At 41.0% G+C, this 19,354-nt stretch overlaps 1 protein-coding gene across 13 annotated transcripts in view; it reads left to right on the plus strand.

Moving 5' to 3' along the window:
• The window catches only part of PPP2R2C (protein phosphatase 2 regulatory subunit Bgamma), a 191,666-nt gene extending 177,962 nt beyond the window's left edge, over positions 1-13,704 (plus strand). For all 13 annotated transcript variants that reach the window (XM_085577658.1, XM_021550759.4, XM_085577659.1 and 10 more), the window contains 2 exons: positions 775-866; positions 10,816-13,704. In XM_085577658.1, coding sequence (XP_085433784.1) covers positions 775-866; positions 10,816-11,107 — 384 coding nt within the window. In that variant the 3' untranslated portion in view covers positions 11,108-13,704. The remainder of the gene's footprint in view (positions 1-774; positions 867-10,815) is intronic.
• Positions 13,705-19,354: the final 5,650 nt, after the last annotated feature.

The raw sequence follows: 19,354 nt of genomic DNA on the forward strand, positions 1-19,354 counted from the left end.
TATGGAATAAACCAGATAATCCAGAAGAAAAACTAATCAAATTAAGAAAAAGACTGAAACAGTTTGCATGAGATCTCTTTATGATAATTCTTGTTCAGCAGAGATGTGTGGCCTAGAGGAAAGAGATCTGCTGGGTACTCTTCACTTTTCTAGTTAGTAAGTGTGAATTTGCAATGTTGTTTCTAAGTCTTAGGTCTTAGCCAAATAGGAGAAGTCCTTGGGCTAAATTAGTGTTCTTGTCTGCAGCCTGTGCAAGTACAATCTTGTGCTGTATTTGACTTCTAAAATACCTTACAAAAATAAATGTAATGCCATAAAGGTTCTTTTAATAGAGCCAAGTTCTTTCTGCCATAAGTGAGAGCCCACTTATCTTGGAATATGGCATTTTTGTTACTATTTAAATTAGATTTCTTGCACATTAATTAGCTCATATAGGGTATCAGCTGCTGAAATGTCTCTGGGAATTAGGCTAGCACTGAGAAAATCACCCAGGCAGGAAACAAATATGTTGAAGAGGGGTGGTCTGCAGCCTGCTGAGGGAAGCATGTTTCATGCCTTCCTGCAACAGTAATTCTGCAGCACCTGGTTAACTGGGCTGTGGAAAAGTACAGCTAACTTATTTGGAACTTAAACACAGTATCTTCTGCAGAGCAACCAATCTATGCAGCACATTTTGAACGTGAACATAGGAGATAACACAAAAAGTGAAGGGCTGGTTGTGGAGTTCTATATTTTCTTTGATTTCAAGAATAACAGTTATTTTCTTTAAAACAGGTCCACGATTACCTTAGAAGCAAGTTATGTTCCCTCTATGAAAATGACTGCATCTTTGACAAGTTTGAATGTGCATGGAATGGATCAGACAGGTAATCAATCCATCCTTCTGTAAATCACTGTCCTCATTTAGCAAAAGACTTTCCATATGATGGGGAGCAAACTGAAAGTGGTTACAGGTGATTATTTTCCACATCAATGTACAGAATCACATGCTAGTGGTGGAAGATGTTTGGATGTTTGTGCAGTTGTGTCTCTGACTGCCTTAGAAATGATATTTTTTAATAACTTTGGCTTATGCCTTAGGGGAAAAAAACCCTTCAAATTATATCCATTTTCACTGAAATCATAAATAGGCTGCAAAAGCTGAAAAGAATGATGCTAACTCACAAAATCCCAGCAACACACTAAGGAAACTTACATGATCCTGTATTTGCACATGAGCTACCCCAGAAATTCAGTTCACTTAGTGGAAATGGGTTTGAGGAAGGACCATCACAGGCACCCACTGATTCTCTACAAACTGCTGTCCAGTGACACTTCTGATGCCTTCCTCCATCAGATCAGTCCCTTTCCCTATGCACTGATGGAGAGGTTCTTGTTTTTATCTTGGACATTGTATCTTGTTGAACATTTTAATAAGAAATACTAGAGCAAGTCAGAGAGTACAAGCAAGGACTAATGCTGGCAAATGGTGGCAGTACTTTGTGGAGTAGGAATATTGTACTGGAATAGCTGGGCAGCCAAGAGGACTTGGTTAATAAAAAATGGATAAAATCCAAGACTATAATGCAAGGTGAGGATTTTAGTTAAAAAAAAAAAAGCACAAACCTTCTTCTTAGCAGTTGAAAACAACTCCCAGGGATATTCATATCCTAGGTGACATTGGAAGGGATTAACAGTCTACAAAATGCATGTGAAAGAGAGCACAGGAGCCAGTACTGAGTGACACAAGTGACTCCTGGTTCAGCAGAGTTAGGAGCCAAGAGGCATAAGATTGGCACTGAGCCTAGAATTGCTCCTTCAGCTCAGCCTCTCATTTTGGAAAACAGTCTGTCTCCTTGTATTGAAGCAGGACTACCCACCCTGGTGTGGGCAAGGGCTGTGAAACAGGCAGTCTGAGACATCTGTGAAAGACAAATATGATCCTTGCTTGAATGGGCAAGACTGGGCTATCCAGCAGAGAAAGGAATAGTGGTGACATTATGTTGGGCTCTTATTCAAAGACCTTTGAACTGCATTTACACATTTCCTGTCCCTCATCTCCAAGGTGGATGAACTCATCAAGCAGATGGATAGCTGCTCTAAAGAGAGGCCAGGACTTTGGTTTTCATCAGCTTAGTAAAAGAGAAGCCAAAATTTGACTTGTTTGTAGTAAATATACCAAGGAGATATACATATGGTGGAAGAGAATCTAGCTAACATAAATGTGAGTTATAATGACACAACAGCAAGCAGGTGTTGAGAGTCAACAGGTAGTTATAACCCAGAAAACAGAGGTAGTTCATACCTATCCAAATAGTGACAAGCAATCTTCCCATCATCAGTGGTGGAGATACAAGAAACCCAACTGTTCTGGTGGTGGTGCTCAGGAAATTTGTGAAAGCAGTTATATGTAACATTGGTTAAAATTCCAAGTCTGAATTTGGAAGTGCAGAACAAGTCTCATCTAGTCCTGTGGTTCAAAAATGTAGATCAGTATTATGCTGTGCACTGGGTAAGGGGCACCTTCTCTTTGGATTGCTTTCCTTTGCTCAGTTCCTCTACCTGCCCAATGGAAAGATTCTGTCTTTGCTAAAAAAGTAAACTTTAACCTTTCATCATTCATTATGCAAATGAAAATACATATATATTCCATTATCTCTAATGCCTGCATGCCGAAGTGATTTGTTTTTTGACAAGAATTAACTCGGCATCGAGTGGATATCCCCTGTGATACCAACTGTTGGCCATTTAAAATTACATAGATGGACCACACTGAGCAAAATACTTCTCAGATCCCTGTCATTGCAACCTGAGCACCAGCTGTTGTGGCTTTTTTATGGTCAAAGATTGGGAAGGACTCACAGAAGATCTTCTTCTTAGTGGAAGATCCAGGTTTGGGAGCTTTCCTCTGAAACTCCCAAACCAATGCAAGAATGGTTGTTTTAGCAGAGGGTTTTATCAGTGTGGTTACAACTTGAGTTTGGCCATGCTAGAAATACAAAACTTAATTAATTTATTGGAAAACAGACAGTTCTAATTCCTGCCTGAGTCTGGCACCGAAAAACAGTGCATTCAAATCATGTAGATATTGGGAAACTTTGAAAAAGATCCAGGATTTTTCAGGTATTTGCAACCCATTTTGCTTATCCTTGATAGGCACTTTACAGGATAGGCAGCCACTTAGTCCCAGGCCTAGAGTCTCTCTCCTCTGGCCAGATGAAGTGCTGCTGTCCTCATTAGTGTGGTAAGACCATTCTCTGGATAGCTGCCTGGTAGTAATGGAATTCTTGTTCAATATCAGGCTTTAAAGTGAGTGTAATATTTTCATTCCTACTTGACAGATCAGAAAGATCAATGCAGGGAGTAATTATTAAGTGGGAACATTAGATTGTGAGGGCTTCATTTATTGTACTGCCCAGACACTGAGGCGTTATTAGTCATGCACAATTACCAAACCCGTCACTAAACACAATGTGCTGCTCTGGATTGTAAGAAACTCTCGAGTAGAGGAGCTGGAAAATTTGACAAAAGAAAAAGGCTCTCTTTAATCTAGTTATTTCTTTTTAGGAGTGAAATATATCAGAATTGATGCTCATATTTTGATTCACTCCTCTGAGCTCCTTGCTTTATGAATATGACAAGTATTGCTATACATTACCAGAATATTTTTTTATTGGAGGATCATAATTTAAATAATACATAGGTGTACTGGTACTGCTTAAAAAACAGTTTATTTGAACAGTAAGGTCACTTAATTTGAATCTCTTGGTATGCAGTTTTTAAAAAAAGACTATTACTAAAGGTAAAAATTACATATTGACAATTGTACTCCAAAGAGATGCTGCAGTACTTAGATTATTAATCCATCTATATAACAGTAATAACTGCAGTTCTAAATTTATTGTTTTTATCTTTTGCAGACTTCAAAGCTATAATGACAATTTATAGTGACAGGATTGTTCAGTTAAAAATGAAAGTGTGTTTATTATTTAGGTGAAAATACTTTTTATTAAGTTTTGTCATTACGAAGAAGTTAATCTAGGCTATGATAGAACCTGATGGTGAGGCTGTTCACAAAAATAATCAACATACGTGAGCTCTGATTAGAACGTGATTGATGCTCAGTTACTCCAATGAACAGGAACTAATACAATCAGACAGAGCCCATCTCATTTGCTGAAGGGCACATTAATCACTGTGTACTTTGGCAACAGTGGTCAGGGGAGGGAGCCAAGCAGGGGTCTTACACTAATTCATCCAGATGAGCGTGTATTATCTGTAGTTGAGTATATTACACAAAAATCATGCTGTCTTTATTGTATATACATCATTACATGACTATAGAATAGGTGAGCTCTACTTATACAGCAATTTAATTTAGCTCTTCCATTCACTTCCAAAGTCAGGTCTTTTAATAACGACCTGGAGGACACTGTTTTCTTCCCACTGTCAACAGCTTTCAGTTTTACCTTAAAAATAAACACTTTTGTAGCTTTTTGTAAAGAAGGTACAGAAGCTTTTTGTAAAGAGGTAAAGAAGTCAGAAAAAAACCCAAATAAAACCTAATTCTACATGATAGTAAGTGAATACCTTAATTAACTAATTTTTTTTTTCAAGATTTCAAATGAATGGGTGTGTAGGACCCCTGCCAGGGAGACTTCTAACTACCAACAAGATAAGTGATATGCTGCAAGCAGATGAGTGAAGGCACATACAACTGTTCAGTCAGTCCTTTGCTACTGAACTGTCATTCATCCCCCTGAATAACCATCAGCCTTCACTCTAATCAGGAGGAATTGGCAGATCCCATTGGATGAGATGTTAAGAGTCTATTCCTGTCTGGCAGCACACTCCATGCTGGAGAGCTAGAAGACATCATTTTGTTCTCAAAGCTTGGCATGTCAAATATTAGCTTGGAAGTACTTGGGGATCCCTTGTTTGTATTCCCAGTCTTATGCCAGCCAGCTGTACCAGGGTGCCACCCTGAATCAACCCTGAATCCAAGTCAAGTGTCTCAAGTTTTTCTAGCAGCCTCCTCCCCTGGTTTAAATAAATTCCTTCTTTGTGATGGGAAGTCAGTGACTTTACACAGCACAGCATACAGGAAAATATCCCAGTATTTCAGGAGTTCTTTGCTTGCAACAATGCTTCCTCCTTTCCCTTTGCCATAATAAATCTTTCTTTTCATTCCTATGAAAAATGTTGTTTGAGAGTTTTTCTGGCATCAACCCTTCTATTATTTGGTCAGCTTGTCATGAAACCAGATCTGGTGGACCTTACATGTTAATCTTAGGAGGCTGCAAGTGTTCTCTTCTACACTGGTACACATGGCAGTGAAATACTGAAAATTTAGGGCCTCAAAATATAAATGGGAGACAGTTTCAGGTCAAAGAAAAGGTCCCTTTTCATGCTGAGGGATGTGTTTGGTGAGATTTGCAAGTGTGGGGGCAGGCTCTGGGGGAAGCTCCTCTCTGAGTCTCCTCACCCCTGCAAAGTCCAAGCCCTGCCTCTTGCCCCAAGGCAGGATGTTCTGCTGCCACATCTCCACGGAGGGGCAGGGCAGCTGTGCTGGTTTAGATTTTCTATCACCCTTAAGCAAGGTGTGTGTGGGTCCTTGAAACCCTGCCAAGCCCAGCTCTTAGTCCTGTCACACCTTCCCATGGCTTCCATGGTCTTGCAAGCAACACTGAAAGAGGGGAAATATGAAACTAGATTAATTTCTTCAGACAGTAAAAATCTGCAGGTGAATAAAAGCTTCTCTGTATCTGGGAAGACTAATTTGGGCCAGAGTTAGGCCAAAAATTATCAGAGATGAAAAAACCCACAAAAAAACCCCATAAAAAAGGCAAATAGAAAATCCTAAACAAGAAAAACAACACAAAGCAAGTAATGGTTTGGTTTTTAAGCAAATATTCAGCTGATAACCCAAATCTTCAGGGCAATCCCTGACATCCAGGAATGCAACTGAATGGAACGATTTTGAGGAAGGCTGTTGTGTGCAAGGATGGCTGCAACATTTAAGAGGCTGGTTTGAAGTATGGGAATAACAAATCTGAGAAATACAGAGGTATGTCAGTTCTTAGTGACTGACATGTTTGATGAAATCTCATTGCCTCAAAAGTATTATGGAATATATCATTGTAGGTTAGTAAAATGGTAAAAATCCTATTCAAATGCCTTTGAAGTTGGTGAAATAGAGAATTTGTTTACCATCCAAGAAAGGCAGAACTTTTTAGTGGGGAAAATCCCATACTGAAGCATTTCATTTAACAAAGTCATTAACAAAACCAAAATATTGAGACTCAGATGCTTAAAAGTATTAAAATTATTAAATATGCCAAAGCCATCAGTAGTTGAGAGGCTGCTTCTGTAGACCCTATAACTCTGGCCCTAAATTAAACATCAGTGGTACAATGCTGGTGTCATATTTAATAAAATCATTATCCATAGGTAAACATCTGCTCCTTTTGAGTATTACTGTTACAATGCAAACAGGAAGACTCTTTTCTTTCAAATCCTTTATTTCAGACAATTTTACAGACTGAAAATTTACTTTTAGGAAAAAACAACCCTACCTGAATTACTGCTGGCTACCAGATCAATGTGGCACAGAGTGGAGAATCTGAATGGGAGGTGTACAGTTAATGTTCTGCTAATTTGGGAACTGCCTCTCCTGCCCAAATGAGCTTTGGTTCTTGGGCTGTTTCCCCAGCCTTCAGCCCAAAGAAGGCAGGGATTAAAACCAAAACACCTGGAGAGCCAAGCAAGTTGTCTTCAAGACTGCAGGGTGGGGAGAGGTAACCAAGAAGGGGCGAGCAATGAGACTTACAGAAGTAAAACAAAGACTTGAAAGGGGTGGGGAAAGGAAGAGAGAGCAGATAAGGCAGGTTTTTATTTTAAAGCTATAGAGCAGGATACTTGAAAATGAAAGAATAGGAGAGAATGAAGAGAGGGGGAAAGGGAAACCTATGTGGAAAATGTGGTAAAGGCAGAATCAGAATCGGAGGGGAATAAAGAGAAAAAGAGAGCAGAACGGTGACTAGGGAGGGAGTGAAAAGAAAAGTCAATAAATGTAGAGATCACTCTTGCACTGGAGTTTTCCCTTTTGTTTTTTACCTTCTGTAAAAATACCTTTGTTATTCTTGGTAAAAAAAAAAAAAAAAAAAAAAAAAAAGGAGGGGTAAGACTGGGCGGCAGTGACCCCACATGAGGACTGAAGTTTGGCAGTGAGGTGCATCACTGATAAGCAAGTGTGCCCAGTGTCAGTGCAGGCAGGAGGAATCTGTAGCATTTTGTCTTGTCACTGCAAACACACATACCTGAAGAATTGCTAGGACCTTGCGTGGAGCAGATCAAACAGAGGGAGCAGAGAATACTCCTGATGCTCTGCAGAGCAGCCCCCCGTGCTGACAGGAAAATGTTCCCTGCTTGGGGCAGCACAGGAGGGTTAACATGGGGCTGTGCAAATTCATGGCCCTGCAGGTATGGGATGTTGTATCTCCTTCCAGAGCACTGGCTGGGCTGCAGAGAGTGAAGTGTAGGTAGTGGTAATCATATTGCAGTCATTGGGGGATTTCCCTGCTTTTTTGTTTGTTTGGTTTGGGGGGTTTGTTTGGGACGAGATGACGTGTGGTGTTGTTTTATTTGGAGTATTTTTGTAATCATGCTGCCTGTAGCTGTGGTGTTTTGAGTGGTGCAGTCAGGCTGCAGCTCAGCTCCAGCCTGAGTTATCAGTACACTGCTCCTCAGGGTGCACTGGAGCATGTTCTGTATCTGAAATATCTCTGCATGGTAGAGATGATGGTACCTCTGACCTTGTGTAGCACAAGTGGTAAACCTGCCTTCTAAGGAAAATTAAAGGTGGTTAGACAGAGCTTTTCTGAGCTGCTGCCTTACACACCTATGAAGTTAAATGAGGCTTTGGTTTCTTGAACCAGCTTTTCCTGCAAGGGTTTTGTGCAAGCCCTTGTCATAACACTGCTGTGCAGAGCAGTGTCTGGGAATAGGGAACAGACTCTTCCTACATTGAGCTAAAATTTATATTCCACTATTAAAAAAAAAAATCCCCTTATCATATAGACTTCATTATTGTACATTGTATTTTCCTGAACAGGAAAAGATGGCAGGCTTACAACTAGTTTTCACTCTATTTTATTACTTTAAGCAGCAGGTAAGGTTATAATCCATCTGTGTTTGTGACCTTGAACAAGAATGGACACTCTCTCATTTACATAATGCTGTTTTTTACTGAGCCATTAAACTGCAGAAAAATAGGGCCAGCATGAAAAGTAGTCATCTACATATGTTAAAAAATAACTGCAGTAAATCCAAATGAAGAAAGCATACTTTTAAAAATATGCAAGAGTTCAAGAAATTAAAAAGCAAATGGACTGTAAAGGCAGTTTTACTGCAAGCAAAACCTTCTAAAATAAGACCCTTAACAAACACCTCTCTCTGCATTTGGTGCACTGGTACTCTGCCAGCATGAAAGCTGCTTTGACAGCTCCCACTGCCATCAGGAGGGATGCTCCTCTTTCCCCTGGGAGCCACAGCTCTGCAGCCTGTGGCACAGGGGTGCCCCAGCATTATGAACCTGTTTCAAAATTTTGCCTGGGGGAAAATATACAGATGGACTGCATCAAAAATTGTGTATGTTAGTGCTGAGATATGAAATAACCTCGACTTTTTCATGTTGCGAATAACCATTACAGCAGGAGCTGTAATGACAAGACATGGTGATTTGGAAGGAATGAAACATTTGATTTACTGCTGTTGATTCAATTTCTGAAATGGGCACTAATCTTGATCAATAGGCTTTCTGCAGCTTCTGGGATATATTTTATCAAGCTGTCACACTGACTCCTGGTTTTTAGCTTGTGAAGTTGTTAACTTGTGCCTTGCTAGGCAGGACTGTGCCAGGCCTTTTGCGGGTGAGAAGGAAAGGGAAACCTCTCTGCAGGCAACCAGGAGCGGGTCCTGCTGCTGGAGAGCAGCAAGGAGCTCCCTGCCAGGGCTGGATGGGGCTGCGTGTGGACAAGTGCCCCTGTGCATCCCCCCAGCAGCGAGCTCCCTGCAGCCCTCCGTGGGTGAAGGCTGTGGGTGAGCTCTTGCTGAGGGCAGTGTGTGCTGGGTCTGGTTCTGCAGCAGTTCCCTCCGGCACTCCAGGAGCTGCCCAGGGCCCTGTGGGATCAGCTGCCATCAGCAGACATGGAAACGGGGTGCAGCTGGGTGATCCCAGTGTACACACCCAGCACACCCACTCCAGTTACCCTGCAGCAGCCCTGGAGCCTGCACTGCTCCCATCCCCAGCTGTAGACACAGCAGTGAGGGGCACAGCTCACATTTGTCCTTTTCCAGTATATCATTCATTTGGATTACAGTCGCTCCTAATGGCCCCAAATGAGATCAAGATAGCTCTGGCTGGAGGCTGTGCCCACATTGTAAGGCACTTCTGAATCCAGGAGCATCTAATCTAATCAGCTAGTGAGTGTCTGTGTGCTGGAGAGTATGGCTTGTGCCTGTGAGCTCTCCCATGTTCTCCCATATGCTCCATGTTTCCCTGGCCAGTCTGCTGCTCAACACAGATTCCCCCTCCCCGTCCCCCCCCAACAGCAGTGTGAAAGCAGCTGTCATTTGAGATGGAGGTTTGTTTATTAATACCATGCACGTCAAATATGTGGTTTTGGGCTCTATTAGAAAGGCAAATAGTTACTGATTGCCTGAGTCTTAAAACTGTACAGCTTTTTCTGTGGAGACTTGACCATTTGGGGTGGATACCTTTTTACAGAATAGAAATTCAGAACAAAACCATCCTGTTTGGGGCTGAGATAGGAGAGTAGAAAACAGTCCTGGTTTCACATATGGAAAAAGTTCACAGGGGATGAGTTTTCAAACAATGCTCTGAAACTCATGATTATGCTAATCCAATAACCTGAGGGCCATGGATGAAATCCTGAATTCATTAAAGTTAGTGACAAAATATCCTCCCCTAGGGACTGGGGGAATGAAGCAACTGGCAATCTATTATTTCAAACTGCAAACTGATTAATGAGGTAATTTTTATACACATCGAGGTATGTTTTCTGTCCTTTTCTCCCAGACCCAGAAATATATCGTGACTTGATGTTTTGTTCAAACTTCATATTAGAGATGCCAGAATCCTGACACCAGTGTTTATTTCTAAGAAGCATTGTAGATACAAATATTAATGATGTCTAGACTTGCAAGATCTGTGGCTTCAGCAGGAAAAAGAGTTTTGTCTGGAAAGAATTTACATGTGCAAATTCAATATGATTTTTCAGAACCTTTCAAAACACCCTTCTTCAAAATACTCTTTAAAATATATAATTATGTACTAAACCTTACTGTTGTATTAAAAGATTTGAAATATGTTGGAAATTTTAAGACTATTTTTGTAATAATTGGTAAAACTCAGCTGTCATTAAAGGTAAAGCTCCAGAGAAAGGGAAAAAGCCTGAAATGTATGATCCTTAAGCACTCATAAAAAGCTTGAAGGTAATTAAAAATAACTTATTGAAACATGTTGCTTTTATTATCTTCTGATGTGATTCTCATGGTGTCAAGGAGCAGACATTATTTGATGTAACTGTAACTTTAATTGAATAATATGGGAGGGGAAGGCACTGGTAGAAGAAAACTCTTTGTTTGGGTGAGTACTGGGAAAACCCCTTTTTTTTCCTTACTCTTTCCCATCTGAAACCAGAAGACAGCTGACCCTAAGGTGAAACTTGGCTGTCCTGATCCAGTCATGCTGGTGGGCTTTGCACAGGCTGCTGTTTAACTGCCTTTGTTGTCGCTCTCTCTGTCTCTCTGCAGTGTGATAATGACAGGTGCGTATAACAACTTCTTTCGAATGTTTGACCGCAACACCAAGCGGGATGTTACCCTGGAGGCTTCCCGGGAGAGCAGCAAACCACGAGCCATCCTCAAGCCCCGGAGAGTCTGCGTTGGAGGCAAGAGGAGGAAAGATGACATCAGTGTTGACAGTTTGGACTTTACTAAGAAGATCTTGCACACAGCATGGCACCCAACCGAGAATATCATTGCTATAGCAGCGACAAACAATCTGTACATATTTCAGGATAAAGTGAACTCAGAAATGCACTAGATTTATCAATATCCCTCTATATTTACAAACCAGCCTCTTGAGAGTTGTAGAAGGATGTGATCTTCACAAAAATTGTGGCTTCTGTGGTGGGATTTGTAGGTTGCATCCTTTCATCCCTCAGCCTGTATCATTATTGGTGGCAAGCCAATTATTTTCCATCACTGCAACTGTATGAGTAAAAGGCACGAGTGCAAATCCAGTACTGTGGTCTGTATCGGTTCCTTTAAACAAACAGGGATATTTATTCAGTTTAGGAGTGTTCCTGAGGAGGGTTGAGGTTCCTCAACCCCTGTCCATCCTTTTGAGGGTCTCAGTGGTTTGCAGGACTGTGGTGTTCCGGTGCCCTTCCTGCTTTTGCAGTGCACAGCATTTACCACATTGTTACAGCTTTTTGCTTCAATCTCTTAATTGTTTTTTTTCCAGTGCTTTTTCCCTGCCTTTCAGTTAGGCCCAGCCTGTTTGAAGGAATGAATAGCCACATCTCTTTAGAACATGTGGCACATTGGAGGGACCTCATGAGGGTTAGAGCTGGAAGCAGCATCCCTGCTGGTGAAAAGCTGCTCCACGTCACCCATCCCATTTCCTTCTTTACAATGCCCTTTCATTTATTTATTTATTTATTTATTTATTTATTTATCACATTACTTTGTGCTTCACCTTCCCAAGTGACTAAGTGACAGACTGGTATAGTCATCTAACTTATTTTAAGAAGTTTATTCTCCATGTTTCTCTTTGCTCTATTTAAAACAATAAGTAGTATCTTCATTGTGTGAAGACTATTACAAAACTTGGCATTGCAACTCTGGAGGGACTGGCTGGTCAGACACAGCCTGGCAATTCACACACAAACCCATGCTACCATTTGGGGTTGGAGCTCTAGAAACCTTGGCTAGAAATGCTGTCCTTGAAAGCAGCAACCAACTTGAGTGGGAACAAAGTTACATCCCTGCTAGATGCTTGATCAAGTCCCTTGTTTGTTGTTTGCAGAATGGTTATGTTAATCCTGGCCTTTGGGGAATACAGGCAATGCCTGGTGTCTGTAGCTGTGAAAAGAATGGTACTGCATGAGGCAGCACCACTCAGTGAATTTTAACACTTTTAAATGAGGCCACTTCTGGGAGACAAAGTTAGTCCTGGAGAAACACGAAAATTTGAAAAATTCGAACCTAACAAAACCTTCCTTCACAGAAATGCTGTTAGATCTATCTCTGTTCTGTAATGATGAGTGACATAAATGGAAAAGGAAAGTACACACAGAGTAAGCAGGCAGGAATGGTACAGGAACAGTGCAGTGGGCAGGAAGTCCTCTTAATCCAGGAAAAGAAAGTTCTGCTGCACCCTTAATAGCTCTGGCAGAAAATTCAATATCCCAAAGGATTCCTACTCTAACCATGAATAAAAGAGCACAACTCACATGACCTGTTAATCAGCCCATATTAAATCTCCTCAGAAAAACAAGTCTTTAAGCCATTATGCACTGATTTCTTGGTAAGTGGAGAATGTACTGATGAAGGGATCTGCATGCTTTTGTATTTGGTTTGGGGGAAGGGTGGGTGAAAATCTGCTTACAAGAAATAAAAAAAAAACAAAGTCTAGAGCTTTTATATGACATCTCAACACAACACCTGAAATCTGTCTGTCTGAAGTTTTCTAGATCAGTGCTGTATATTTTGTGTGTAGAAGCACAAACACATGTGCACCAGTTTCCAGCCACACTAAACACATACGGTAGGAAATTGTAGGGTGATTTTAAAGGGAACAAAGAATGTTTGTTTATAAAATACTGTGTGCTGTAGCAGGCATGGACAGTATATGTATATATTTATTCTAAGGAAATTTAACAAATTTGCCTTTTCCTTTTCTTTTTCCTTGTAAAAAGGTTTAAGAGTGTGGTAAATTGTATAGAGAACTTGTTAATGCCAAACTACTGCTTCAAGGGTGTCATACAATTTCTTTGACTTTTGTACCCCTCCATTAATCTTTGCAGCTCAAAAAGAAAAAAAAAATGCTATCAGCTCATATTGGCATTTACAGCTAGAGATACTGTAAAACATATATTTAGCTTTTAACATTCTCAAGTAAGATTCTATAGATAACTTATTATAAAGCAGATCTTAATGCAACCATTTTTTTTTTAATTTGAAGTACCTTACTTTGTTACAGCTTTGGGTACCAAAAAGAACATGTTAAAATTAAATAAACAAATATATCTTTGGAGCTTTATAAAACAAATTAAATACCCAACCAAAATATCATTAAGTAACTCTAGAGGAAATAAATAGAAACCTTTCAAAGACCAGTATTCCGTTCCTGTCTTTGACATCACTGTTACAGATCGGTTTCCTGGTTTCTTGAATGTATGGAAAGTTAACATCGTCCTTGTGAACGTTTCCAACTTCCTTTGTCTTTTTAGGTTGAGCTTTCAGTGGTGTAGAGTAAGTGATGGTAAAGTTGGTAAATCTGATTGTTTTGAAAGCTGTTGTTCATGGCTGCATTTTTTGTGTTGCACAACTTAGCTAACTGTTGTTGAATAAAAATATAAATATGTTAATACCAGCTTTTTCAATAAAACTACAACCGAAAAAGGCATAAACAGATGACTTCAAGGCACAGCTTATTTTTAAGCTAGGCAAGAAAGAGTTGTTTTAGTTCCTTTTACAGAGGAGGAAGAGTCACAGGGGTGAGGACACAGAGGGCAAGCTGCTGTGGGAACTTCAAGTGTTGTGGCAGGTGGAGGAGGGAATACATGTCATGAGTGGGATTAGGGTGTTGTATGATGAAGAGTTTGGGCAGCTGTAGCAGAGCTGGAACATGCTTTAGGTTCAGCCTCAGGACCAGATTTTTCTTTTGCTCCTAGCCCAACCTGGACTTTTGGAATCTCGAGTCTCCGTCACCTACAGATGGAATCAGACGTGTGCAGTGTGAATTGACACATAAAGTCACAGGAAAAAAAATGGAATTGGTTTTGTCACCAAGACTGCAGGAGAAACAAAAGCCTTCCAACAACATTTTTAGTGTTAGATAATCAAGGTATTACTTTATTCCTGGCCAGGATGTTGTTCTGGTCAGGACGTGCAGCACAAATAATGTCATTGACACATAGCCCAGCTGTGCAGAGAAAATCATTCCATGACACATGAATTTTACCAGATTTTTCACAGACTTTATACAGTCAAAACCCATAGAGATTCATTGGTTTGATGTTCATTGGCTCCAAGTTATGTAGCTCTTAGTATTTGGTTTCCTACTGGATCTGGATTTCTTCACCTCTGATGTTAATTAGGTCCTCACTCCCTGATTCCTTTATCAGTCTTTTCTGGACCAGGTGTCTCCAGCCATGCCAGGGGGCATCTGAGGTAGATGTCTGTTGATGTTCTGCTGATGGTCATTATCTTTTTGGGTATCTTTTGGGCTACTACAATGTCTGTTGAGATGTTAACCTCATGAGGCCTTCACCTGGTGGAACAATGCCCTAGAAAGAAACTAATTCCCTTCCCTTGGGGCAAAGGTGAACACAGGTTGGACTCAATGATATCAAAGTTCTTTTCCAACCTAGTTCATTCTGTGATTCTGTGAAAACTGGCTAAAGTTATAAAATTTAAAAATTAAACTTGGTATATTTTCCCAACAGTGTCATCAGTTTGAGACCTTCCAACCATGGAAGCACATCAGGGATGTGGCCAGGCCAGCCTCCCAAGTGAGACAGATACTGGCCCAGGTGACAAACCAGAGTGCTACCAGCAGAGCAGCATCCTGCTTTCTCTTACCCCTGGGTATCTACCACAGGGGAAATAAAATATAATAATAATAAAAAAAAAAGCTGGCTTAGCACACACTTAAGGTAGGGAACCATTCTCTTTCCAGTCCAAGCTGATGCCTGACTCTCCGTGGTGATGCTGACTCTTGCCCCAGATGTGGGGCAGCTCTCTGGAATCTCAGTCCAAGGCAGCTGATCTTGTTTGTGCCCAGGGTGAGAAGCCTCCCACCATCCCTGCACACAAGTTAGACATCGAGAGGCTGAGGCCTTTTCCTGGATGCAGACCAGAATAAATGTGCCTCAGCTGTTAAATGAGGCAGAGTCTGGCTTTGCACAGCACTCCCAGAGCTTACGTGCTAATTTTTTTCACCCCTTTTTGGGAAGACACAGTCAATCCCACTCATTTAGATGGACAAATATGACTAGGCACTGAAGAGAGGAATCTCAGCTGAAAATCAACACATCAAGCAATACACTATTTACCTTTCCTGTTTCCCTTTTCATCCCCAAATACCCAGCAGGAGCAGGAGCCAGATGGCTCACTAGCATGCTTTTGAAATTTTCACACGCATACTTGGCAGCTACATACGGCAATTTAACCCCTTGTGGCTTGGGGGAGATACTGATATGAGCCACCTGCTTCTTATGTTTGAAGCCATGAAGTTGTCCTGCTTTAAGTCTGTTGGAGCCTTTTGTTGCCCCTGATGAGAGGGCAAGTAGAAGGATTGTTTGCCTTTCTATCCAATTTTCAGTAACATTATTATCAATTTGCTCCCACTCCCAATAGGAATTATTTTCCATTTGCAGTCTTGTCAGCAAATTTATTGAGTCTAAAATTAGAGCATAAAGTCACTTGCCTTGCTTTTGTGGCAGAACAAGGATTACTGGAATTGACCTAATTTTATAGGGATGGGGTATGTTTCTTAGGCATTGTGAAACCATTAAATGATTTCTGGAAATTCTGTACAGGCCAGCTCTGAAAAGGTTTGCTCTCAGAGTGCACCATGGAAAAGCATTTCTTAGCAGTGAAATTTTATTTTTCTTCTCTCTCAAGTTGGATGATGATCAAACTTTACTCATGTTAAAGTGAACACAACTCTTCAGGTAGTTGTAGATTCTAAATCTGGCCCATGATACAAAGCAATTTATGTGGAGCACTTGACTGCGTGAACTCCTCAGCTCCCTTAGCTCTGAAAGCTGCCATGAGTATGGATCAGCCAGGCAGGGTACAGCTAATTACTTGCCTTTCCATTTGCCAATTGAGGCAGTCAATGAGTAGGACAAGCCTCTTAAACCAACAATTCCATTAAGCAGTTATTTCAATGCTATACATTGTTTTTATAACATGGCTGTTCAAACAAATAAACCCTACAGCAGTGACTCAACCACAGTGTGCAGGCTGGTTTCCTGGACAGCCAGTCCTTGTTTTAAAACTAGTACTAATCATACTACCAACATTCATGTCCCATGCAATAGCCTGATCCAAGCAGATCAGCTTTAAATACAGGACCAGATTCTTCAGCTGGCAATAGGTATGTGAATTTGGCACTATGTCTTTCAAGAACAAAAGTGCTTAGCTCAGAGAACTCCAGAAACCCCATCACCACCTTCTTTGCCTTCATCATAATTTCTCAAACAGGAGAAACATTTCTGGGTTGGGGGAATCACTGTACATTATTAAAAAAACCCCCAAAAAACCAAAAAAAAAAAAAAAACCTTAAAAAAGTAACTGAAATTGGGATTTGGGTATCAGATTGGGAGTAAATAGGTTGATATTCCTTCATTCTACACCTGTAATATAAATGCTGCCCAAGCAAGACACCAGAGTGATACCCTACTGTTGATAACTTCTGCTAACACCCCAGCTCTGGCAGGTTCTTGGTTTCATTTCCCTTTGGTGAGGCTTGAACACCTTCAACAGCTCTGGACCACATTCCTCCTCACTTTAGTGGGAAGGTGCAGAAAGAAGCAGAGGTTTCCCAAAGATAGGAAAGATCCCATCATTGTGATCTATTTGCAATACAGAAGGTGATGCTCACAGAAAATTTTATGCACATCTTGGACTACCTTGTGGAAGAGGTGGGGACGAAAACATTTCTGGTTCAATTATCATCCTCCGATATCTCTGCTAACACCTTTCCAGGATGAGCAGCTGCACTCTCTGTTTCTCACAGCTATTGATCTGCAAACCCAGAGAGATGTTGCTGCATCAATTGAGCTCTGTCAACATCTTCAAAATATTCTCTGCAACCCTCACAGGTAAAGACTTATTTTAGTATGAAGTGAGAGATAAGCTGCACTATTTTATACCACCTTCCTCCACATATTTTATAAGGCTTCCTTTTAAAATATTTGGCTATTTTCAGCTGCTATTACAATATTGCTCATGAATTTTGAGGAGTCTAGTGCTAGTTTTAAATCTGTATCTCCTAATCACTTTCTAGAACTGCAAGAAATCTCTCGCTGCACAATTTATCCCCAAGGTCTTGTCAAACCTGTCCCAAAACCAGATTCTCCTGAGATCCACTCTTCATTATCAAAGAGCAGAGAGGATGATTCTTGCTTGTGAAGGACAATTGAAGCCTGAGGCTATCTAAAGAAGGGGAGAGAAAGATTTCCCTTGCTTCCTCTACAGAGTCAATTCCCAGTCTTATCCCACACACTCTCCTAGCTTGTTGTGCTGCCTGTTCTCTCTGTGCTTTTCCTTCTACCACATCCTATGACTCCCCACATCCCCCCTTCTGCCTTCTCCTTCAGCCACACACAGTGGCCAGAAGTCAGCAAATCCCACCAGTTATTCCCAGCCCTGGACCAAGCCCAGCCCCTCCGGCAGCCGCAGGAGCAGTTCCTCATGGCCCAGGGGAAGTGCCCTGTCAGCTCCCCCCTCCTGCAGAGGGGAAAGCCCCATTTGCCAATGTGCTACATTTCAAGTGGAAGATCTACAGAATTGAAGAGGTTGTATCTTAGCAACCACAAATGCATTAAGAAAGCAGTTTAACTGTTTAAACCTTCAATTATAAAATCCACCACAAAAAGGCAGCTATTGTGCACGAGACACAAAGCCCGTGCAGTGGGCCCTATGCACATCCACCTGCCAAAGGCACCTGGGTGAACCTTCTCCCTTCTCTGCACAAAGAAGAGGGTGCTGTCATGGCCCACACCCACATCCTTTGCTCTCCTGCAAGAAGACAAATGGAGAACAAACATCTTTTTGCAGAGAAACTCTGAGGTTTTGTATATTGCTCTTACGCCCATAGGACCAAAGCGAGATCTTCAAAACTTTCCAAGAGGAAATAAAAGAATTTCATAATGAAAAGACAGAATGACATAGACATAGGGTTGTGATCACATTACAAGAGTTGCTGTGATGCAGGATGTATATTCTGATTTGTGCATCTTAGAATCCCAGTCTTTTCCCTTCCTATGTAGTACCTTAATTATCAGGCCTCAGATACACATTTCCCCCAGTTATTTTCTTCCAAGGGTTTGTGCAACTGGAGTCAGACCTCTCTGCTTTATGTGGATATCCCATACAACAGCTGCTTCAAGGTTTTCTTACCATCCCTGCAGCAAACCTGGATTTCATCCTTGATGTGACGAAGTTATAACAAAAACAACAGGGCATCTGCAAAAGTTAGACAATTCACCATTTTCTGCCTCAAAACTTTTCTTGCCTGCACTGCAAAGGCAGGTCTTTGCAGAGCCCACAAGCTTCTTCCCCACCCCCTTCGATCTTATAACTAATCTTACAGGTGTAAAATTTATTTCTGGGCTAAATATACAAATGGGGATTTGAGCATCATAAAGTCACCCTAGGACAGACGGGAAAGGTGGCACCCCTTGTCTTTCTCACTCTTGCTTAATAGATGCACTATTCTGGAGAAACTTAATATCATAAATAAAGCAAAAAAAGAAATTCTGCCAGGGCAGCTACCAGTCCCAAAAAGTGTCCATGAGGACTGTGGCATAAAGCACAGGCATATATTCAGTGTATCCATCTGCATGTAAAGACTGTGTATGTCTAAGCTTAGACAGAAGAGCTGCCCTGGGCTAGAGAAACTTCAGGCTATAAGACTGAAGCACTCCATGGAGATTCACTTTTTAAACAACGATTGAAGATCAATTGAACTGTTACTAGAAGCAGTATTAGGAGAGATTTATTAATCATCCTTTTATAACTGTAGGAAAGCATCTTCTGTAAAGAGAAAACTGAAAAATCCATTTATTGCAAAACCAATTGCTGGGCTCATCATCTGTCTGTCACGTTGGTGCAAGGGCACACATATGGGGAGTGTGTCAGCCATGGACTGCCTTCAGTGTGCAGGTTGGTAAATTCCTGCCAGTATTGAACAAAATTGTAAACAAAACCAAAAAACAAACAAAACCACCCTGAATTGTTTTGCATTGCATCTTCTGGATTGAATATGTCTTGATCTTGAAGGGTTTTTTATAAAAGATGGTTATTTGAGTATTCAGACAGTGATATCCAT

The sequence above is a fragment of the Lonchura striata genome, chromosome 4 (assembly GCF_050655825.1).
Source record: "Lonchura striata isolate lonStrDom1 chromosome 4, ASM5065582v1, whole genome shotgun sequence".
Classification (NCBI taxonomy): Eukaryota; Metazoa; Chordata; class Aves; order Passeriformes; family Estrildidae; genus Lonchura; species Lonchura striata.